Raw genomic sequence first — 24,065 nt, 5'->3', positions numbered from 1 at the left:
TGTGTGGTGTGAGGAGCCATAGATGGGAGTGTGAGGAGCTTGTGTGGTGTGTGAGGAGCTTGTGTGGTGTGAGGAGCCATAGATGGGAGTGTGAGGAGCTTGTGTGGTGTGAGGAGCCATAGACGGGAGTGTGAGGAGCTTGTGTGGTGTGAGGAGCCATAGATGGGAGTGTGAGGAGCTTGTGTGGTGTGTGAGGAGCTTGTGTAGTGTGAGGAGCCATAGATGGGAGTGTGAGGAGCTTGTGTAGTGTGAGGAGCCATAGATGGGAGTGTGAGGAGCTTGTGTGGTGTGAGAAGCCATAGACGGGAGCGTGAGGAGCTCGTGTGGTGTGAGGAGCCATAGACGGGAGTGTGAGGAGCCTGTGTGGTGTGAGGAGCAATAGATAGGAGTGTGAGGCGCTTGTGTGGTGTGAACAGCCATAGACGGGAGTGTGAGGAGCTTGTGTCTTGTGAGGAGCCATAGACGGGGGTGTGAGGAGCTTGTGTGGTGTGAGGAGCCATAGACGGGAGAGTGAGGAGCTCGTGTGGTGTGAGGAGCCATAGATGGGAGTGTGAGGAGCTTGTGTGGTGTGAGGAGCTTGTGTTGTGTGAGGAGCCATAGACGGGAGTGTGAGGAGCTTGTGTGGTGTGAGGAGCCATAGACTGGAGTGTGAGGAGCTTGTGTGGTGTGAGGAGCCATAGATGGGAGTGTGAGGAGCTTGTGTGGTGTGAGGAGCTTGTGTTGTGTGAGGAGCCATAGACGGGAGTGTGAGGAGCTTGTGTGGTGTGAGGAGCCATAGATGGGAGTGTGAGGAGCTTGTGTGGTGTGAGGAGCCATAGATGGGAGTGTGAGGAGCTTGTGTAGTGTGAGGAGCCATAGACTGGAGTGTGAGGAGCTTGTGTGGTGTGAGGAGCCATAGACGGGAGTGTGAGGAGCTTGTGTGGTGTGAGGAGCCATAGACGGGGGTGTGAGGAGCTCGTGTGGTGTGAGGAGCCATAGACGGGAGTGTGAGGAGCTAGTGTGGTGTGAGGAGCCATAGATGGGAGTGTGAGGAGCTTGTATAGTGTGAGGAGCCATAGATGGGAGTGTGAGGCGCTTGTGTGGTGTGAGGAGCCATAGACGGGAGTGTGAGGAGCTTGTGTGGTGTGAGGAGCCATAGACGGGAGTGTGAGGAGCTTGTGTGGTGTGTGAGGAGCTTGTGTGGTGTGAGGAGCCATAGATAGGAGTGTGAGGAGCTTGTGTAGTGTGAGGAGCCATAGATGGGAGTGTGAGGAGCTTGTGTGGTGTGAGGAGCCATAGACGGGAATGTGAGGAGCTTGTGTGGTGTGAGGAGCCATAGACGGGAGTGTGAGGTGCTTGTGTGGTGTGTGAGGAGCTTGTGTGGTGTGAGGAGCCATAGATGGGAGTGTGAGGAGCTTGTGTAGTGTGAGGAGCCATAGATGGGAGTGTGAGGAGCTTGTGTGGTGTGAGGAGCCATAGATGGGAGTGTGAGGAGCCATAGACGGGGGTGTGAGGAGTTTGTGTGGTGTGAGAAGCCATAGACGGGAGCGTGAGGAGCTCGTGTAGTGTGAGGAGCCATAGGCGGGAGTGTGAGGAGCTTCTGTGGTGTGAGGAGCCATAGATGGGAGTGTGAGGAGCTTGTGTAGTGTGAGGAGCCATAGATGGGAGTGTGAGGAGCTTGTGTGGTGTGAGGAGCCATAGATGGGAGTGTGAGGAGCCATAGACGGGGGTGTGAGGAGTTTGTGTGGTGTGAGAAGCCATAGACGGGAGCGTGAGGAGCTCGTGTAGTGTGAGGAGCCATAGGCGGGAGTGTGAGGAGCTTCTGTGGTGTGAGGAGCCATAGATGGGAGTGTGAGGAGCTTGTGTGGTGTGAGGAGCCATAGACGGGAGTGTGAGGAGCTTGTGTGGTGTGAGGAGCCATAGACGGGAGTGTGAGGAGCTTGTGTGGTGTGAGGAGCCATAGATGGGAGTGTGAGGAGCTTGTGTAGTGTGAGGAGCCATAGACGGGAGTGTGAGGAGCTTGTGTAGTGTTAGGAGCCATAGATGGGAGTGTGAGGAGCTTGTGTGGTGTGAGGAGCCATAGACGGGAGTGTGAGGAGCTTGTGTGGTGTGAGGAGCCATAAACGGGAGTGTGAGGAGCTTGTGTGGTGTGAGGAGCCATAGACGGGAGTGTGAGGAACTTGTGTGGTGTGTGAGGAACTTGTGTGGTGTTAGGAGCCATAGATGGGAGTGTGAGGAGCTTGTGTGGTGTGAGGAGCCATAGATGGGAGTGTGAGGAGCTTGTGTGGTGTGAGGAGCCATAGACTGGAGTGTGAGGAGCTTGTGTGGTGTGAGGAGCCATAGACGGGAGTGTGAGGAGCTTGTGTGGTGTGAGGAGCCATAGACGGGAGTGTGAGGTGCTTGTGTGGTGTGAGGAATCATAGATGGGAGTGTGAGGAGCTTGTGTGGTGTGAGGAGCCATAGACGGGAGTGTGAGGAGCTTGTGTGGTGTGAGGGGCCATAGACGGGAGTTTGAGGAGCTTGTGTGGTGTGAGGAGCCATAGACGGGAGTGTGAGGCGCTTGTGTTATGTGAGGAGCCATAGACGGGAGTGTGAGGAGCTTGTGTAGTGTGAGGAGCCATAGATGAGTGTGAGGAGCTTGTGTGGTGTGAGGAGCCATAGACGGGAGTGTAAGGAGCTTGTGTGGTGTGTGAGGAGCTTGTGTGGTGTGAGGAGCTTGTGTGGTGTGAGGAGCCATAGATGGGAGTGTGAGGAGCTTGTGTAGTGTGAGGAGCCATAGATGGGAGTGTAAGGAGCTTGTGTGGTGTGAGGAGCCATAGACGGGAGTGTGAGGAGCTTGTGTGGTGTGAGGAGCCATAGATGGGAGTGTGAGGAGCTTGTGTGGTGTGAGGAGCCATAGACGGGAGTGTGAGGAGCTTGTGTGGTGTGAGGAGCCATAGATGGGAGTGTGAGGAGCTTGTGTGGTGTGAGGAGCCATCGACGGGAGTGTGAGGAGCTTGTGTGGTGTGAGGAGCCATAGCTGGGAGTGTGAGGAGCTTGTGTTATGTGAGGAGCCATAGACGGGAGTGTGAGGAGCTTGTGTAGTGTGAGGAGCCATAGATGAGAGTGTGAGGAGCTTGTGTGGTGTGAGGAGCCATAGATGGGAGTGCGAGGAGCTTGTGTGGTGTGAGGAGCCATAGACGGGAGTGTGAGGAGCTTGTGTGGTGTGAGGAGCCATAGACGGGAGTGTGAGGAGCTTGTGTGGTGTGAGGAGCCATAGACGGGAGTGTGAGGAGCTTGTGTGGTGTGTGAGGAGCTTGTGTAGTGTGAGGAGCCATAGATGGGAGTGTGAGGAGCTTGTGTGGTGTGAGGAGCCATAGACGGGAGTGTGAGGAGCTTGTGTGGTTTGAGGAGCCATAGACGGGAGTGTGAGGAGCTTGTGTGGTGTGAGGGGCCATAGACGGGAGTTTGAGGAGCTTGTGTGGTGTGAGGAGCCATAGACGGGGGTGTGAGGAGCTTGTGTGGTGTGAGGAGCCATAGACGGGAGTGTGAGGTGCTTGTGTGGTGTGAGGAATCATAGATGGGAGTGTGAGGAGCTTGTGTGGTGTGAGGAGCCATAGACGGGAGTGTGAGGAGCTTGTGTGGTGTGAGGGGCCATAGACGGGAGTTTGAGGAGCTTGTGTGGTGTGAGGAGCCATAGACGGGAGTGTGATGAGATTGTGTGGTGTGAGGAGCCATAGACGGGAGTGTGAGGTGCTTGTGTGGTGTGAGGAATCATAGATGGGAGTGTGAGGAGCTTGTGTGGTGTGAGGAGCCATAAACGGGAGTGTGAGGAGCTTGTGTGGTGTGAGGAGCCATAGACGGGAGTGTGAGGAGCTTGTGTGGTGTGAGGAGCCATAGACGGGAGTGTGAGGCGCTTGTGTGGTGTGAGGAGCCATAGACTGGAGTGGGAGGAGCTTGTGTGGTGTGAGGAGCTTGTGTGGTGTGAGGAGCCATAGACGGGAGTGTGAGGAGCTTGTGTGGTGTGAGGAGCTTGTGTGGTGTGAGGAGCCATAGACGGGAGTGTGAGGAGCTTGTGTGGTGTGAGGAGCCATAGACGGGAGTGTGAGGAGCCATAGACGGGAGTGTGAGGAGCTTGTGTGGTGTGAGGAGCCATAGACGGGAGTGTGAGGAGCTTGTGTGGTGTGAGGAGCCATAGACGGGAGTGTGAGGAGCTTGTGTGGTGTGAGGAGCCATAGACGGGAGTGTGAGGAGCTTGTGTGGTGTGAGGAGCCATAGACGGGAGTGTGAGGAGCTTGTGTGGTGTGAGGAGCCATAGACGGGAGTGTGAGGAGCTTGTGTGGTGTGAGGAGCCATAGGCGGGAGTGTGAGGCGCTTGTGTGGTGTGAGGAGCCATAGACAGGAGTGTGAGGAGCTTGTGTGGTGTGAGGAGCCATAGATGGGAGTGTGAGGAGCTTGTGTGGTGTGAGGAGCCATAGATGGGAGTGTGAGGAGCTTGTGTGGTGTGAGGAGCCATAGATGGGAGTGTGAGGAGCTTGTGTGGTGTGAGGGGCCATAGATGGGAGTGTGAGGGGCTTGTGTGGTGTGAGGAGCCATAGATGGGAGTGTGAGGAGCTTGTGTAGTGTGAGGAGCCATAGACGGGAGTGTGAGGAGCTTGTGTGGTGTGAGGAGCCATAGATGGGAGTGTGAGGAGCTTGTGTGGTGTGAGGAGCCATAGATGGGAGTGTGAGGAGCTTGTGTGGTGTGAGGAGCCATAGACGGGAGTGTGAGGAGCTTGTGTGGTGTGAGGAGCCATAGACGGGAGTGTGAGGAGCTTGTGTGGTGTGAGGTGCCATAGACGGGAGTGTGAGGAGCTTGTGTGGTGTGAGGAGCCATAGATTTGAGTGTGAGGAGCTTGTGTGGTGTGAGGAGCCATAGACGGGAGTGTAAGGAGCTTGTGTGGTGTGAGGAGCCATAGATGGGAGTGTGAGGAGCTTGTGTGGTGTGAGGAGCCATAGACGGGAGTGTGAGGAGCATGTGTAGTGTGAGGAGCCATAGACGGGAGTGTGAGGAGCTTGTGTGGTGTGAGGAGCTTGTGTGGTGTGAGGAGCCATAGATGGGAGTGTGAGGAGCTTGTGTGGTGTGAGGAGCCATAGACGGGAGTGTGAGGAGCTTTTGTGGTGTGCGGAGGCATAGACGGGAGTGTGAGGAGCTTGTGTGGTGTGAGGAGCCATAGATGGGAGTGTGAGGAGCTTGTGTAGTGTGAGGAGCCATAGACGGGAGTGTGAGGAGCTTGTGTGGTGTGAGGAGCCATAGATGGGAGTGTGAGGAGCTTGTGTGGTGTGAGGAGCCATAGATGGGAGTGTGAGGAGCTTGTGTGGTGTGAGGAGCCATAGACGGGAGTGTGAGGAGCTTGTGTGGTGTGAGGAGCCATAGACGGGAGTGTGAGGAGCTTGTGTGGTATGAGGTGCCATAGACGGGAGTGTGAGGAGCTTGTGTGGTGTGAGGAGCCATAGATTTGAGTGTGAGGAGCTTGTGTGGTGTGAGGAGCCATAGACGGGAGTGTAAGGAGCTTGTGTGGTATGAGGAGCCATAGATGGGAGTGTGAGGAGCTTGTGTGGTGTGAGGAGCCATAGACGGGAGTGTGAGGAGCATGTGTAGTGTGAGGAGCCATAGACGGGAGTGTGAGGAGCTTGTGTGGTGTGAGGAGCTTGTGTGGTGTGAGGAGCCATAGATGGGAGTGTGAGGAGCTTGTGTGGTGTGAGGAGCCATAGACGGGAGTGTGAGGAGCTTTTGTGGTGTGCGGAGGCATAGACGGGAGTGTGAGGAGCTTGTGTGGTGTGAGGAGCCATAGATGGGAGTGTGAGGAGCTTGTGTGGTGTGAGGAGCTTGTGTGGTGTGTGAGGAGCTTGTGTGGTGTGTGAGGAGCTTGTGTGGTGTGTGAGGAGCTTGTGTGGTGTGTGAGGAGCTTGTGTGGTGTGAGGAGCTTGTGTGGTGTGAGGAGCCATAGATGGGAGTGTGAGGAGCTTGTGTGGTGTGAGGAGCCATAGATGGGAGTGTGAGGAGCCTGTGTGTTGTGAGGAGCCATAGATGGGAGTGTGAGGAGCTTGTGTGGTGTGAGGAGCCATAGATGGGAGTGTGAGGAGCTTGTGTGGTGTGAGGAGCCATAGATGGGAGTGTGAGGAGCCTGTGTGGTGTGAGGAGCCATAGATGGGAGTGTGAGGAGCTTGTGTGGTGTGCGGAGCTTGTGTGGTGTGAGGAGCCATAGATGGGAGTGTGAGGAGCTTGTGTGGTGTGAGGAGCCATAGATGGGAGTGTGAGGAGCCTGTGTGGTGTGAGGAGCCATAGATGGGAGTGTGCGGAGCTTGTGTGGTGTGAGGAACTTGTGTGGTGTGAGGAGCCATAGATAGGAGTGTGCGGAGCTTGTGTGGTGTGAGGAGCCATAGATGGGAGTGTGAGGAGCTTGTGTGGTGTGAGGAGCCATAGATGGGAGTGTGAGGCGCTTGTGTGGTGTGAGGAGCCATAGACGGGAGTGTGAGGAGCTTGTGTGGTGTGAGGAGCCATAGACGGGAGAGTGAGGAGCTTGTGTGGTGTGAGGAGCCATAGACGGGAGTGTGAGGAGCTTGTGTGGTTTGAGGGGCCATAGATGGGAGTGTGAGGAGCTTGTGTGGTGTGAGGAGCCATAGATGGGAGTGTGAGGAGCCATAGACGGGAGTGTGAGGAGCTTGTGTGGTGTGAGGAGCCATAGACGGGAGAGTGAGGAGTTCGTGTGGTGTGAGGAGCTTGTGTGGTGTGAGGAGCCATAGACGGGAGTGTGAGGAGCTTGTGTGGTGTGAGTAGACATAGATGGGAGTGTGAGGAGCTTGTGTGGTGTGACAAGCCATAGACGGGAGTGTGAGGAGCTTGTGTGGTGTGCGGAGGCATAGACGGGAGTGTAAGGAGGTTGTGTGGTGTGAGGAGCCATAGATGGGAGTGTGAGGAGCTTTTGTTGTGTGAGGAGCCATAGATGGGAGTGTGAGGAGCTTGTGTGGTGTGAGAAGCCATAGACGGGGGTGTGAGGAGCTTGTGTGGTGTGAGGAGCCATAGACGGGAGTGTGATGAGATTGTGTGGTGTGAGGAGCCATAGATGGGAGTGCGAGGCGCTTGTGTGGTGTGAGGAGCCATAGATGGGGGTGTGAGGAGCTTGTGTGGTGTGAGGAGCCATAGATGGGAGTGTGAGGAGCTTGTGTGGTGTGAGGAGCCATAGATGGGAGTGTGAGGAGCCTGTGTGGTGTGAGGAGCCATAGATGGGAGTGTGAGGAGCTTGTGTGGTGTGCGGAGCTTGTGTGGTGTGAGGAGCCATAGATGGGAGTGTGCGGAGCTTGTGTGGTGTGAGGAACTTGTGTGGTGTGAGGAGCCATAGATAGGAGTGTGCGGAGCTTGTGTGGTGTGAGGAGCCATAGATGGGAGTGTGAGGAGCTTGTGTGGTGTGAGGAGCCATAGATGGGAGTGTGAGGCGCTTGTGTGGTGTGAGGAGCCATAGACGGGAGTGTGAGGAGCTTGTGTGGTGTGAGGAGCCATAGACGGGAGAGTGAGGAGCTTGTGTGGTGTGAGGAGCCATAGACGGGAGTGTGAGGAGCTTGTGTGGTTTGAGGGGCCATAGATGGGAGTGTGAGGAGCTTGTGTGGTGTGAGGAGCCATAGATGGGAGTGTGAGGAGCCATAGACGGGAGTGTGAGGAGCTTGTGTGGTGTGAGGAGCCATAGACGGGAGAGTGAGGAGTTCGTGTGGTGTGAGGAGCTTGTGTGGTGTGAGGAGCCATAGACGGGAGTGTGAGGAGCTTGTGTGGTGTGAGTAGACATAGATGGGAGTGTGAGGAGCTTGTGTGGTGTGACAAGCCATAGACGGGAGTGTGAGGAGCTTGTGTGGTGTGCGGAGGCATAGACGGGAGTGTAAGGAGGTTGTGTGGTGTGAGGAGCCATAGATGGGAGTGTGAGGAGCTTTTGTTGTGTGAGGAGCCATAGATGGGAGTGTGAGGAGCTTTTGTTGTGTGAGGAGCCATAGATGGGAGTGTGAGGAGCTTGTGTGGTGTGAGAAGCCATAGACGGGGGTGTGAGGAGCTTGTGTGGTGTGAGGAGCCATAGACGGGAGTGTGAGGAGCTTGTGTGGTGTGAGGAGCCATAGATGGGAGTGTGAGGAGCTTGTGTGGTGTGAGGAGCCATAGACGGGAGTGTGAGGAGCTTGTGTGGTGTGAGGAGCTATAGATGGGAGTGTGAGGAGCTTGTGTGGTGTGAGGAGCTTGTGTGGTGTGAGGAGCTTGTGTGGTGTGAGGAGCCAAAGACGGGAGTGTGAGGAGCTTGTGTGGTGTGAGGAGCCATAGACGGGAGTGTGAGGAGCTTGTGTGGTGTGAGGAGCCATAGATGGGAGTGTGAGGAGCTTGTGTGGTGTGAGGAGCCATAGACTGGAGTGTAAGGAGCATGTGTAGTGTGAGGAGCCGTGGACGGGAGTGTGAGGAGCCATAGACTGGAGTTTGAGGAGCTTGTGTGGTGTGAGGAGCCATAGATGGGAGTGTGAGGAGCTTGTGTGGTGTGAGGAGCCATAGATGGTAGTTTGAGGTGCTTGTGTGGTGTGAGGAGCTTGTGTGATTGACGTGAGGTGTGTGGCAGTCCTCGTATGTCCCCTCGCAGTGGGTAGGACAAAGCCCCCCTCCCCAGTGTCTGTGTTTGTCTGCATTCATTAATCAGATTAACAGATTTCAGCCTGTCCCGGACTTTAACTGCTTAGCTTCCTGCTTCATTTTCTCCTTTATCCCGTTATTTTCCCTGCCTGGAGGTGTTCCTGGCTCTCGGTGGGAGGTTTGGCGGTTTATCGGGGTGTTGGGTGGACCTTTTTTTGGGGCGATGTTACTTTTTCGTTCTAGGTTTTGCTGACACTGCAGATCTCTGCCCTTACAATCTCTAATCCTCTGGGATTTTCTGGTTTAGTAAGACTATCACCTGTCAGGACTACGTGTCGTAATGCAGAGCAGAGAGGTCATTAGAAGACCCTGAAGACACCCCATGCTGCGTAGAGACACCCCAATTACCGCACAGAAGCCTCTTTTGGTGTAGATTTTCAGAATTTGTGTGGATGGGGGAAGACCTTCTCTGCTGTAGAAGGAGGTCCTCGGTCTGCTGTGAAGGGAAGAACTCTGATGACCTGGGGGAGGACTTGATTCCGGGAGAAGGGAACCATTATACAAAGAATGGAATTCATTGAACATTCTGTGTCCTGAACGAATCGTTCCGCTCTTACAGTTTATGGTGGACGTTGTCCATCAATGTGATTTCAATTTCACCGTTTCTTAAGTGCTCATTGCCATTCATCACTGGCCAGTATGCTGGCCAATCAGTCTGCTGTCTGTCTTTTCTCTGGAGTGTGTGCCACGTTGTTTGCCTTGGCTCTGGTGTACTACTTGTACTGGTGAGTTGTGTTGTGGCTGCTTGTGTGTGTGGGTGGGTGAGGGGGGGGGGGGGGAGACCTTCTCTTTTATATACTGTTATTTGTTTGTTGTTGTCAGTGGCTGGTCTGCTTTCAGTGGTACAGTGTGTACAGGTGTGGTCAGGGGTACAGCAGTGTGTGTGTGGTGTCAGTGGTACAACAGTTTTTACACGTGTGTGGGGTCAGTGGTACAGCAGTGTTTACGTGTGTGTGTGGTTGGTAGTACAGCAGTGGGTACATGTGTGGTTGGTGGTATAATAGTAGGTACATTTGTGTGCGGTCAGTGGCTCTGAAATACTTTGGTCAGGCTGTGTTAGTGGTCCTGGCTGGATAGTAAGCCATAGTGGGAATCTGCCTAGCAGGCTGAGTTTGAAGTGCTGCGATGGACTTGGAGAAGATACCTACAGAACTCTGGATGGAAGAATTCTGTTGGGTCGGAGTTCCATTTTGATTGGTCAGGGTAGATGGCCAGTCCCTGGAGTCCTCCAGCTGTTGGAGTTTGTGAGATGTGGTTCTGTTGGTTTGGTTCATATAGGTTGGTATGAAAGTTTGCCAGCAGTTTTTGGAGTTTGGCAGTTTTGGTCATGTTGGTGTATTCGGTGGCAGACTGTTTGGGCCATTTGAGGGGTGGTGGCAGTTTGTAGAGACCGGTCTGGTGAGGCTGCTGTGCGGTTGGTTTATCGGTGGATTTCAGGTACAGCAAGATTTGGTTGTGTTTCAGGGGTGACTATGAGGGCATTGATATTTATGGGGTCTGTGTCTGTGATGGCATAATCTACCACACTGCTGCCTACGTGGGAGTTCATAGTAAATCTCCCAAGAGAGTCACCCCTGGTTCGCCCATTCATTATGTATAGGCCGAGGCCCCAACAGGTTGAACAGGGCTTTCCCACTTTTGTTTACTGCCTTGTTATAGCTATTTCTTGCCGTCTGCATTGGTTCCTGGTAGTAGCTCTCTCCTCCAAGTATGTATGTGTTTCCCTCAGAGGTCAGATAGTCCTTCTCTGTGCCTGTTCTAGCATTGAACCTGCCTCTCCTCCCCTCCCAGTACAGCACCTACTTGCCCCTCCTGCCATATCCCCGCCTGGTACAGCACATACTTGCCCCTCCTCCCATATCCCCTCCTGGTACAGCACATACTTGCCCCTCCTCCCATATCCCCTCCTGGTACAGCACCTACTTGCCCCTCCTGCCATATCCCCTCCCAGTACAGCACATACTTGCCCCTCCTCCCATATCCTCTCCCAGTACAGCACATACTTGCCCCTCCTCCCATATCCCCTCCTGGTACAGCACATACTTGCCCCTCCTCCCATATCCTCTCCTGGTACAGCACATACTTGCCCCTCCTCCCATATCCTCTCTCAGTACAGCACATACTTGCCCCTCCTCCCATATCCCTTCCTAGTACAGCACATACTTGCCCCTCCTCCCATATCCTCTCCCAGTACAGCACATACTTGCCCCTCCTGCCATATCCCCTCCTGGTACAGCACATACTTGCCCCTCCTCCCATATCCTCTCCCAGTACAGCACATACTTGCCCCTCCTCCCATATCCCCTCTTGGTACAGCACATACTTGCCCCTCCTCCCATATCCCCTCCCAGTACAGCACATACTTGCCCCTCCTCCCATATCCCCTCCCGGTACAGCACATACTTGCCCCTCCTCCCATTTCCCCTCCCAGTACAGCACATACTTGCCCCTCCTCCCATTTCCCCTCCCTGGTACAGCACATACTTGCCCCTCCTCCCATATCCCCTCCCAGTACAGCACATACTTGCCCCTCCTCCCATATCCCCTCCCGGTACAGCACATACCTGCCCCTCCTCCCATATCCCCTCCCGGTACAGCACATACCTGCCCCTCCTCCCATATCCCCTCCCGGTACAGCACATACCTGCCCCTCCTCTCATATCCCCTCCCGGTACAGCTCACACTTGCCCCCTCCTCTCATATCCCCTCCCAGTACAGCACATACTTGCCCCTCCTCTCATATCCCCTCCCAGTACAGCATACCTGCCCCCTCCTCTCATATCCCCTCTCAGTACAGCATACCTGCCCCCTCCTCCCATATCCCCTCCCAGTACAGCACATACCTGCCCACTCCTCTCATATCCCCTCGGAGTACAGCACATACCTGCCCACTCCTCTCATATCCCCTCGGAGTACAGCACATACCTGCCCCCTCCTCTCATATCCCCTCGGAGTACAGCACATACCTGCCCCCTCCTCTCATATCCCCTCGGAGTACAGCACATACCTGCCCCCTCCTCTCATATCCCCTCGGAGTACAGCACATACCTGCCCCCTCCTCTCATATCCCCTCGGAGTACAGCACATACCTGCCCCCTCCTCTCATATCCCCTCGGAGTACAGCACATACCTGCCCCCTCCTCTCATATCCCCTCGGAGTACAGCACATACCTGCCCACTCCTCTCATATCCCCTCGGAGTACAGCACATACCTGCCCCCTCCTCTCATATCCTCTCCCGGGAAAAGCACATACCTGCCTCCTCCTCTCATATCCCCTCTCAGTACAGCATACCTGCCTCATCCTCTCATATCCCCTCGGAGTACAACACATACCTGCCTCCTCCTCTCATATCCCCTCTCAGTACAGCACATACCTGCCTCCTCCTCTCATATCCCCTCGGAGTACAGCACATACCTGCCTCCTCCTCTCATATCCCCTCGGAGTACAGCACATACCTGCCTCCTCCTCTCATATCCCCTCTCAGTACAGCATACCTGCCTCCTCCTCTCATATCCCCTCGGAGTACAACACATACCTGCCTCCTCCTCTCATATCCTCTCGGAGTACAGCACATACCTGCCTCCTCCTCTCATATCCCCTCTCAGTACAGCATACCTGCCTCCTCCTCTCATATCCCCTCTCAGTACAGCATACCTGCCCCCTCCTCCCATATCCCCTCCCAGTACAGCACATACCTGCCTCCTCCTCTCATATCCCCTCGGAGTACAGCACATACCTGCCTCCTCCTCTCATATCCCCTCGGGGTACAGCACATACCTGCCTCCTCCTCTCATATCCCCTCGGAGTACAGCACATATCTGCCTCCTCCTCTCATATCCCCTCGGGGTACAGCACATACCTGCCTCCTCCTCTCATATCCCCTCGGAGTACAACACATACCTGCCCACTCCTCTCATATCCCCTCGGAGTACAACACATACCTGCCCACTCCTCTCATATCCCCTCGGAGTACAGCACATACCTGCCTCCTCCTCTCATATCCCCTCGGAGTACAACACATACCTGCCTCCTCCTCTCATATCCCCTCGGGGTACAACACATACCTGCCTCCTCCTCTCATATCCCCTCAGAGTACAACACATACCTGCCTCCTCCTCTCATATCCCCTCGGAGTACAACACATACCTGCCTCCTCCTCTCATATCCCCTCGGGGTACAACACATACCTGCCTCCTCCTCTCATATCCCCTCGGAGTACAACACATACCTGCCTCCTCCTCTCATATCCCCTCGGAGTACAACACATACCTGCCTCCTCCTCTCATATCCCCTCGGGGTACAACACATACCTGCCTCCTCCTCTCATATCCCCTCGAAGTACAGCACATACCTGCCCCCTCCTCTCATATCCCCTCGGGGTACAGCACATACCTGCCTCCTCCTCTCATATCCCCTCGGAGTACAACACATACCTGCCTCCTCCTCTCATATCCCCTCGGAGTACAGCACATACCTGCCTCCTCCTCTCATATCCCCTCTCAGTACAGCATACCTGCCTCCTCCTCTCATATCCCCTCGGGGTACAGCACATACCTGCCTCCTCCTCTCATATCCCCTCGGAGTACAGCACATACCTGCCTCCTTCTCTCATATCCCCTCGGAGTACAGCACATGCCTGCCCCCTCCTCTCATATCCCCTCTCACTACAGCATACCTGCCTCCTCCTCTCATATCCCCTCGGAGTACAGCACATACCTGCCTCCTCCTCTCATATCCTCTCCCGGGAAAAGCACATACCTGCCCCTTCCTCCCATATCCCCTCTTAGTACAGCACATACCTGCCCCCTCCTCCCCTTTCTGGTACCGCACTAGCCCTAACCTATATTGTATGTACTGTATTCAAGGCACCGCCCATTCTTAAAGGACTACTGTAGGGGGGAAAATAGTTGAACTTACCTGGGGTTTCTAATGGTCCCCCACAGACGTCCTGTGCTCTCGCAGCCAGTCACCAATGCTCCGGTCCCCGCTGGCTTTAAAGTCGCAAACCCACCGCGCTTGCGTGGCTGTGTACTCCTGCTGACGTCACTGGAAGCGTAATGCGCAGGCACAGTGTGTTTGCGACTTTAAAGTTGCAAATTCCGGAAGTGAACCGTCGGCAAGACCAGAGCATCGGTGAGTGGCTGCAAGGGCTTAGGTGTCTGCGGGGGACCATTAGAAGCCCCAGGAATCTTTTGTTTTTTTTTCCTACCTAGCCCCTACAGTAGTTCTTTAAGCCTCCTGCTATTTCTGCAGCCCACCGCCAAACCCCCCATGCGCCCCCCAGCACATCCTGCGCCCCTCGCACTCCTCTCCCCCCCCCCCTCCCGGCACATCCTATGCCCCCACACTCCTCTCTGCCCCCCCTGTACATCCTGCGCCCCTGACACTCCTTCCCCCCCCCCTCTACATCCTGCACCCCTCACGCTCCTCCCCCCCCCCCCCCCGCCGCCACATCCTGCACCCCACACTCCTCTCTCGCCCCTCCTCCCGGCACATCCTTCGCCCCCCGTACCTCCTGCGCCCCTCACACTCCTCTCTCGCCCCTCCTCCCGGCACATCCTGCGCCCTCCTCTCTCACGCCCCCTCCCGTACCTCCTGCCCCCCCCCCGTACCTCCTGCGCTCCTCACTCCCCCCCCCCCCCTTCCTCTACATCCTGCACCCCTCACGCTCCTCTCTTCTCTCAGGACGGTGGCGCTGAGCGAGGGCCCGTGTAAGCGGCACTGAGTCCCGGCAGCAGGATGGGGCTTTGGGCCTTTCTGAAGACGCAGTTTGTGATCCACCTGCTCATTGGATTTGTGTTTGTCATAAGTGGCCTCATCATCAACTTCATCCAGCTCTGTACCCTCCCACTATGGGGCGTCAACAAGCAGCTGTACCGCCGCATCAACTGCCGCATGTCTTACTCACTGTGGAGTCGTAAGTATCGCCTACGCCATTGTTCCCGGTCTCCTGCATGTGCCAGGGAGTTCCTGCATGTGTCCTTCAGGGAGGGATGGGCTCTGTGTAATGGGTGTGGCTACTGGGCAGAGACTGGACCTCAGGAGCACAGAGATCTCATCACACTAAGGGAATTCATTGGGGAGGGGCTCTGTGTAATGGGTGTGGCTACCGGGCAGAGACTGGACCTCAGGAGCACAGAGATCTCACCATACTAGAGGAATTCAGCAGGGAGGGAGGAGCTCTGTGTAATGGGTGTGGCTACTGGGCAGAGACTGGACCTCAGGAGCACAGAGATCTCATCACACTAAGGGAATTCAGCAGGGAGGGAGGGGCTCTGTGTAATGGGTGTGGCTACTGGGCAGAGACTGGACCTCGGGAGCACAGAGATCTCATCACACTAAGGGAATTCATTGGGGAGGGAGGAGCTCCGTGTAATGGGTGTGGCTACTGGGCAGAGACTGGACCTCAGGAGCACAGAGATCTCACCATACTAGGGGAATTCAGCAGGGAGGGAGGAGCTCTGTGTAATGGGTGTGGCTACTGGGCAGAGACTGGACCTCAGGAGCACAGAGATCTCACCACACTAGAGGAATTCAGCAGGGAGGGAGGAGCTCTGTGTAATGGGTGTGGCTACTGGGCAGAGACTGGACCTCAGGAGCACAGAGATCTCATCACACTAAGGGAATTCAGCAGGGAGGGAGGGGCTCTGTGTAATGGGTGTGGCTACTGGGCAGAGACTGGACCTCAGGAGCACAGAGATCTCATCACACTAAGGGAATTCAGCAGGGAGGGATGGGCTCTGTGTAATGGGTGTGGCTACTGGGCAGAGACTGGACCTCAGGAGCACAGAGATCTCACCATACTAGAGGAATTCAGCAGGGAGGGAGGAGCTCCGTGTAATGGGTGTGGCTACTGGGCAGAGACTGGACCTCAGGAGCACAGAGATCTCACCACACTAAGGGAATTCAGCAGGGAGGGAGGGGCTCTGTGTAATGGGTGTGGCTACTGGGCAGAGACTGGACCTCAGGAGCACAGAGATCTCACCACACTAGGGGAATTCAGCAGGGAGGGAGGGGCTCTGTGTAATGGGTGTGGCTACTGGACAGAGACTGGACCTCAGGAGCACAGAGATCTCACCACACTAAGGGAATTCAGCAGGGCGGGAGGGGCTCTGTGTAATGGGTGTGGCTACTGGGCAGAGACTGGACCTCAGGAGCACAGAGATCTCACCATACTAAGGGAATTCATTGGGCAGGGAGGAGCTCTGTGTAATGGGTGTGGCTACTGGGCAGAGACTGGACCTCAGGAGCACAGAGATCTCACCATACTAGGGGAATTCAGCAGGGAGGGAGGAGCTCCGTGTAATGGGTGTGGCTACTGGGCAGAGACTGGACCTCAGGAGCACAGAGATCTCACCACACTAAGGGAATTCAGCAGGGAGGGAGGGGCTCTGTAATGGGTGTGGCTACTGGACAGAGACTGGACCTCAGGAGCACAGAGATCTCACCACACTAAGGGAATTCAGCAGGGTGGGAGGGGCTCTGTGTAATGGGTGTGGCTACTGGGCAGAGACTGGACCTCAGGAGCACAGAGATCTCACCATACTAGAGGAATTCAGCAGGGAGGGAGGAGCTCTGTGTAATGGGTGTGGCTACTGGGCAGAGACTGGACCTCAGGAGCACAGAGATCTCACCATACTAGGGGAATTCAGCAGGGAGGGAGGAGCTCTGTGTAATGGGTGTGGCTACTGGGCAGAGACTGGAGCACAGAGATCTCACCACACTAAGGGAATTCAGCAGGGAGGGAGGGGCTCTGTGTAATGGGTGTGGCTACTGGGCAGAGACTGGACCTCAGGAGCACAGAGATCTCACCACACTAAGGGAATTCAGCAGGGCGGGAGGAGCTCCGTGTAATGGGTGTGGCTACTGGACAGAGACTGGACCTCAGGAGCACAGAGATCTCACCATACTAGAGGAATTCAGCAGGGAGGGAGGAGCTCCGTGTAATGGGTGTGGCTACCGGGCAGAGACTGGACCTCAGGAGCACAGAGATCTCATCACACTAAGGGAATTCAGCAGGGAGGGAGGAGCTCTGTGTAATGGGTGTGGCTACTGGACAGAGACTGGACCTCAGGAGCACAGAGATCTCATCACACTAAGGGAATTCAGCAGGGAGGGAGGAGCTCCGTGTAATGGGTGTGGCTACTGGGCAGAGACTGGACCTCAGGAGCACAGAGATCTCACCATACTAGAGGAATTCAGCAGGGAGGGAGGAGCTCCGTGTAATGGGTGTGGCTACTGGGCAGAGACTGGACCTCAGGAGCACAGAGATCTCACCACACTAAGGGAATTCAGCAGGGAGGGAGGGGCTCTGTGTAATGGGTGTGGCTACTGGGCAGAGACTAGAGCACAGAGATCTCACCACACCAAGGGCATTCAGCAGGGAGGGAGGGGCTCTGTGTAATGGGTGTGGCTACTGGGCAGAGACTGGAGCACAGAGATCTCACCACACTAAGGGAATTCAGCAGGGAGGGAGGAGCTCCGTGTAATGGGTGTGGCTACTGGGCAGAGACTGGACCTCAGGAGCACAGAGATCTCACCACACTAGAGGAATTCAGCAGGGAGGGAGGAGCTCCGTGTAATGGGTGTGGCTACTGGACAGAGACTGGACCTCAGGAGCACCGAGATCTCACCATACTAGGGGAATTCAGCAGGGAAGGAGGGGCTCTGTGTAATGGGTGTGGCTACTGGGCAGAGACTGGACCTCAGGAGCACAGAGATCTCACCACACTAAGGGAATTCAGCAGGGCGGGAGGGGCTCCGTGTAATGGGTGTGGCTACTGGGCAGAGACTGGACCTCAGGAGCACAGAGATCTCACCACACTAAGGGAATTCAGCAGAGAGGGAGGGGCTCCGTGTAATGGGTGTGGCTACTGGGCAGAGACTGGACCTCAGGAGCACAGAGATCTCACCACACTAAGGGAATTCAGCAGAGAGGGAGGGGCTCTGTGTAATGGGTGTGGCTACTGGGCAGAGACTGGACCTCAGGAGCACAGAGATCTCACCATACTAGGGGAATTCAGCAGGGAAGGAGGGGCTCTGTGTAATGGGTGTGGCTACTGGACAGAGACTGGACCTCAGGAGCACAGAGATCTCACCACACTAAGGGAATTCAGCAGGGAGGGAGGAGCTCTGTGTAATGGGTGTGGCTACTGGGCAGAGACTGGACCTCAGGAGCACAGAGATCTCACCACACTAAGGGAATTCAGCAGGGAGGGAGGAGCTCCGTGTAATGGGTGTGGCTACTGGGCAGAGACTGGACCTCAGGAGCACAGAGATCTCACCACACTAAGGGAATTCAGCAGGGAGGGAGGGGCTCTGTGTAATGGGTGTGGCTACTGGGCAGAGACTGGAGCACAGAGATCTCACCACACTAAGGGAATTTAGCAGGGAGGGAGGAGCTCTGTGTAATGGGTGTGGCTACTGGGCAGAGACTGGACCTCAGGAGCACAGAGATCTCACTATACTAGAGGAATTCAGCAGGGAGGAGCTCTGTGTAATGGGTGTGGCTACTGGGCAGAGACTGGACCTCAGTAGCACAGAGATCTCACCACACTAGAGGAATTCAGCAGGGAGGGAGGAGCTCTGTGTAATGGGTGTGGCTACTGGGCAGAGACTGGACCTCGGGAGCACAGAGATCTCACCACACTAGGGGAATTCAGCAGGGAGGGAGGGGCTCTGTGTAATGGGTGTGGCTACTGGGCAGAGACTGGACCTCAGGAGCACAGAGATCTCACCATACTAGAGGAATTCAGCAGGGAGGGAGGGGCTCTGTGTAATGGGTGTGGCTACTGGGCAGAGACTGGAGCACAGAGATCTCACCACACTAAGGGAATTCAGCAGGGAGGGAGGAGCTCTGTGTAATGGGTGTGGCTACTGGGCAGAGACTGGACCTCAGGAGCACAGAGATCTCACCACACTAAGGGCATTCAGCAGGGAGGGAGGAGCTCTGTGTAATAGGTGTGGCTACTGGGCAGAGACTGGACCTCAGGAGCACAGAGATCTCATCACACTAAGGGCATTCAGCAGGGAGGGAGGGGCTCTGTGTAATGGGTGTGGCTACTGGGCAGAGACTGGACCTCAGGACCACAGAGATCTCACCACACTAAGGGAATTCATTGGGCAGGGAGGAGCTCTGTGTAATGGGTGTGGCTACTGGGCAGAGACTGGACCTCAGGACCACAGAGATCTCACCACACTAAGGGAATTCAGCAGGGAGGGAGGGGCTATGTGTAATGGGTGTGGCTACTGGGCAGAGACTGGACCTCAGGAGCACAGAGATCTCACCACACTAAGGGAATTCAGCAGGGAGGGAGGAGCTCCGTGTAATGGGTGTGGCTACTGGGCAGAGACTGGACCTCAGGAGCACAGAGATCTCACCATACTAGAGGAATTCAGCAGGGAGGGAGGAGCTCCGTTTAATGGGTGTGGCTACTGGGCAGAGACTGGACCTCAGGAGCACAGAGATCTCACCACACTAAGGGAATTCAGCAGGGAGGGAGGAGCTCTGTGTAATGGGTGTGGCTACTGGGCAGAGACTGGACCTCAGGAGCACAGAGATCTCACCACACTAAGGGAATTCAGCAGGGAGGGAGGAGCTCCGTGTAATGGGTGTGGCTACTGGGCAGAGACTGGACCTCAGGAGCACAGAGATCTCACCATACTAGAGGAATTCAGCAGGGAGGGAGGAGCTCCGTTTAATGGGTGTGGCTACTGGGCAGAGACTGGACCTCAGGAGCACAGAGATCTCACCACACTAAGGGAATTCAGCAGGGAGGGAGGAGCTCTGTGTAATGGGTGTGGCTACTGGGCAGAGACTGGACCTCAGGAGCACAGAGATCTCACCACACTAAGGGAATTCAGCAGGGAGGGAGGGGCTCTGTAATGGGTGTGGCTACTGGGCAGAGACTGGACCTCAGGAGCACAGAGATCTCACCATACTAGAGGAATTCAGCAGGGAGGGAGGAGCTCTGTGTAATGGGTGTGGCTACTGGGCAGAGACTGGAGCACAGAGATCTCACCACACTAAGGGAATTCAGCAGGGAGGGAGGGGCTCTGTGTAATGGGTGTGGCTACTGGGCAGAGACTGGAGCATAGAGATCTCACCACACTAAGGGCATTCAGCAGGGAGGGAGGGGCTCTGTAATGGGTGTGGCTACTGGGCAGAGACTGGACCTCAGGAGCACAGAGATCTCACCATACTAGAGGAATTCAGCAGGGAGGGAGGAGCTCTGTGTAATGGGTGTGGCTACTGGGCAGAGACTGGAGCACAGAGATCTCACCACACTAAGGGCATTCAGCAGGGAGGGAGGAGCTCTGTGTAATGGGTGTGGCTACTGGGCAGAGACTGGACCTCAGAAGCACAGATCTCACCACACTAAGGGAATTCATTGGGGTGGGAGGAGCTCTGTGTAATGGGTGTGGCTACTGGGCAGAGACTGGACCTCAGGAGCACAGAGATCTCGCCACACTAAGGGAATTCATTGGGGTGGGAGGAGCTCTGTGTAATGGGTGTGGCTACTGGGCAGAGACTGGACCTCAGGAGCACAGAGATCTCACCACACTAAGGGAATTCAGCAGGGAGGGAGGGGCTCTGTAATGGGTGTGGCAAATGAACACCGCTGGGGACTCAGGAGCACAGAGATCTCATCGCTCTCCTAGAGCTAGAAGAATGCAGCAGGAGGGTGGGTTGTCCTCCATTTGCAGGTGTGCAGAGCTGGCGACTGAGAAACTGATCTTGCCACCAGAGTCTTTAAGAGATGGAATACCCCCAAGATGGGGGGGGGCTCTATCAGACGCTGACCCTTCATTTCATGGGGTTAGATGTGGGTGGAGGCATTGTGTGGCAGGCGGAGTAGCTGATTCTGTGCCCCGCCTCTTTTGCATGCAGAGCTGGTGATGCTGTTGGAATGGTGGTCGGGGACCCAGTGCACGCTCTTCACAGATCAGGAGACGGTGGACCATTTCGGCAAGGAGCACGTCATCATCATCCTCAACCACAACTTTGAGATAGACTTCCTGTGCGGCTGGACCATGTGTGAGCGGTTCGGAGTCCTGGGGGTAAGTGCGTCAAACATACAGACATGGTGGGCAGAAAACTCACTGACAAGTGTTCCCCCTGCCTCAGGATGAGACCTTAGAGCTGGTTTTACCCTCTGCTCAGTTTCTTTATATACTAAACTGAAATAAAGTGATATTTTAGGTAGTTTAGAGATGTGACAGATTTGTGTAGACTTTTGGAAATGTCACCATTTTCTGGTCTCCTGTGGTGGCCTTGTCATTCCTGTTGGGGTACATTGTGACGTTTCTCCTCTGGTCTCCTGTGGTGGCCTTGTCATTACTGTTGGGGACACATTGTGACGTTTCTCCTCTGGTCCCCTGTGGTGGCCTTGTCATTACTGTTGGGGACACATTGTGACGTTTCTCCTCTGGTCTCCTGTGGTGGCCTTGTCATTCCTGTTGGGGTACATTGTGACGTTTCTCCTCTGGTCTCCTGTGGTGGCCTTGTCATTACTGTTGGGGACACATTGTGACGTTTCTCCTCTGGTCCCCTGTGGTGGCCTTGTCATTCCTGTTGGGGTACATTGTGACGTTTCTAATCTGGTCTCCTGTGGTGGCCTTGTCATTCCTGTTAGGGTACATTGTGACGTTTCTCCTCTGGTCTCCTGTGGTGGCCTTGTCATTACTGTTGGGGACACATTGTGAAGTTTCTCCTCTGGTCCCCTGTGGTGGCCTTGTCATTCCTGTTGGGGTACATTGTGACGTTTCTCCTCTGGTCCCCTGTGGTGGCCTTGTTATTCCTGTTGGGGTACATTGTGACGTTTCTCCTCTGGTCTCCTGTGGTGGCCTTGTCATTACTGTTGGGGACACATTGTGACGTTTCTCCTCTGGTCTCCTGTGGTGGCCTTGTCATTACTGTTGGGGACACATTGTGACGTTTCTCCTCTGGTCTCCTGTGGTGGCCTTGTCATTCCTGTTGGGGTACATTGTGACGTTTCTCCTCTGGTCCCCTGTGGTGGCCTTGTCATTCCTGTTGGGGTACATTGTGACGTTTCTCCTCTGGTCTCCTGTGGTGGCCTTGTCATTCCTGTTAGGGTACATTGTGACGTTTCTCCTCTGGTCTCCTGTGGTGGCCTTGTCATTACTGTTGGGGACACATTGTGACGTTTCTCCTCTGGTCTCCTGTGGTGGCCTTGTCATTACTGTTGGGGTACATTGTGACGTTTCTCCTCTGGTCCCCTGTGGTGGCCTTGTCATTCCTGTTGGGGTACATTGTGACGTTTCTCCTCTGGTCCCCTGTGGTGGCCTTGTCATTCCTGTTGGGGTACATTGTGACGTTTCTCCTCTGGTCTCCTGTGGTGGCCTTGTCATTCCTGTTGGGGACACATTGTGACGTTTCTCCTCTGGTCTCCTGTGGTGGCCTTGTCATTACTGTCGGGGACACATTGTGACGTTTCTCCTCTGGTCCCCTGTGGTGGCCTTGTCATTACTGTTGGGGACACATTGTGACGTTTCTCCTCTGGTCCCCTGTGGTGGCCTTGTCATTCCTGTTGGGGACACATTGTTACGTTTCTCCTCTGGTCCCCTGTGGTGGCCTTGTCATTCCTGTTAGGGTACATTGTGACGTTTCTCCTCTGGTCTTCTGTGGTGGCCTTGTCATTCCTGTTGGGTGCATATTGTGAAGTTTCTCCTCTGGTCCCCTGTGGAGGCCTTGTCATTACTGTTGGGGACACATTGTGACGTTTCTCCTCTGGTCTCCTGTGGTGGCCTTGTCATTACTGTCGGGGACACATTGTGACGTTTCTCCTCTGGTCTCCTGTGGTGGCCTTGTCATTACTGTTGGGGTACATTGTGACGTTTCTCCTCTGGTCTCCTGTGGTGGCCTTGTCATTCCTGTTGGGGTACATTGTGACGTTTCTCCTCTGGTCTCCTGTGGTGGCCTTGTCATTCCTGTTGGGGACACTCTGCAACGTTTCTCTTCGGGTCCCCTGTGGTGGCTTTGTCATTCCTGTTGGGGTACATTGTGACGGTTCTCCTCTGGTCTCCTGTGGTGGCCTTGTCATTCCTGTTAGGGTACATTGTGACGTTTCTCCTCTGGTCTTCTGTGGTGGCCTTGTCATTCCTGTTGGGTGCATATTGTGAAGTTTCTCCTCTGGTCCCCTGTGGTGGCCTTGTCATTCCTGTTAGGGTACATTGTGACGTTTCTCCTCTGGTCTCCTGTGGTGGCCTTGTCATTACTGTTGGGGACACATTGTGAAGTTTCTCCTCTGGTCCCCTGTGGTGGCCTTGTCATTCCTGTTGGGGTACATTGTGACGTTTCTCCTCTGGTCCCCTGTGGTGGCCTTGTCATTCCTGTTGGGGTACATTGTGACGTTTCTCCTCTGGTCTCCTGTGGTGGCCTTGTCATTCCTGTTGGGGTACATTGTGACGTTTCTCCTCTGGTCCCCTGTGGTGGCCTTGTCATTCCTGTTGGGGACACATTGTGACGTTTCTCCTCTGGTCTCCTGTGGTGGCCTTGTCATTACTGTCGGGGACACATTGTGACGTTTCTCCTCTGGTCCCCTGTGGTGGCCTTGTCATTACTGTTGGGGACACATTGTGACGTTTCTCCTCTGGTCCCCTGTGGTGGCCTTGTCATTCCTGTTGGGGACACATTGTGACGTTTCTCCTCTGGTCCCCTGTGGTGGCCTTGTCATTACTGTCGGGGACACATTGTTACGTTTCTCCTCTGGTCCCCTGTGGTGGCCTTGTCATTCCTGTTAGGGTACATTGTGACGTTTCTCCTCTGGTCTTCTGTGGTGGCCTTGTCATTCCTGTTGGGTGCATATTGTGAAGTTTCTCCTCTGGTCCCCTGTGGTGGCATTGTCATTACTGTTGTGGACACATTGTGACGTTTCTCCTCTGGTCTCCTGTGGTGGCCTTGTCATTACTGTCGGGGACACATTGTGACGTTTCTCCTCTGGTCTCCTGTGGTGGCCTTGTCATTACTGTTGGGGTACATTGTGACGTTTCTCCTCTGGTCCCCTGTGGTGGCCTTGTCATTCCTGTTGGGGTACATTGTGACATTTCTCCTCTGGTCTCCTGTGGTGGCCTTGTCATTCCTGTTGGGGTACATTGTGACGTTTCTCCTCTGGTCTCCTGTGGTGGCCTTGTCATTCCTGTTGGGGTACATTGTGACGTTTCTCCTCTGGTCTCCTGTGGTGGCCTTGTCATTCCTGTTGGGGACACTCTGCAACGTTTCTCTTCGGGTCCCCTGTGGTGGCTTTGTCATTCCTGTTGGGGTACATTGTGACGGTTCTCCTCTGGTCCCCTGTGGTGGCCTTGTCATTCCTGTTGGGGTACATTGTGACGTTTCTCCTCTGGTCCCCTGTGGTGGCCTTGTCATTCCTGTTGGGGTACATTGTGACGTT

General features: G+C 55.0%; 1 protein-coding gene across 2 annotated transcripts in view; it reads left to right on the top strand.

Annotated features, from left to right (window-relative positions):
* Positions 1–24,065, top strand: part of AGPAT3 (1-acylglycerol-3-phosphate O-acyltransferase 3) — a 42,394-nt gene that overhangs the window by 4,986 nt on the left and 13,343 nt on the right. Inside the window, exons 1-3 of one of the 2 annotated variants that reach the window (XM_068271037.1) lie at positions 8,693–9,378; positions 14,341–14,572; positions 20,546–20,715. In XM_068271037.1, the coding sequence (XP_068127138.1) occupies positions 14,395–14,572; positions 20,546–20,715 (348 nt within the window). In that variant the 5' untranslated portion in view covers positions 8,693–9,378; positions 14,341–14,394. Of the gene's footprint in view, positions 1–8,692; positions 9,379–14,340; positions 14,573–20,545; positions 20,716–24,065 lie in introns of those variants that run through there. The other variant, XM_068271036.1, reaches the window with a different exon arrangement.

Source organism: Hyperolius riggenbachi, chromosome 2, assembly GCF_040937935.1.
Source record: "Hyperolius riggenbachi isolate aHypRig1 chromosome 2, aHypRig1.pri, whole genome shotgun sequence".
In the NCBI taxonomy this organism is placed as follows: domain Eukaryota; kingdom Metazoa; phylum Chordata; class Amphibia; order Anura; family Hyperoliidae; genus Hyperolius; species Hyperolius riggenbachi.
Note: the sequence above shows the minus strand (reverse complement) of the source record. Positions and strands in the feature narration are given on the sequence as shown.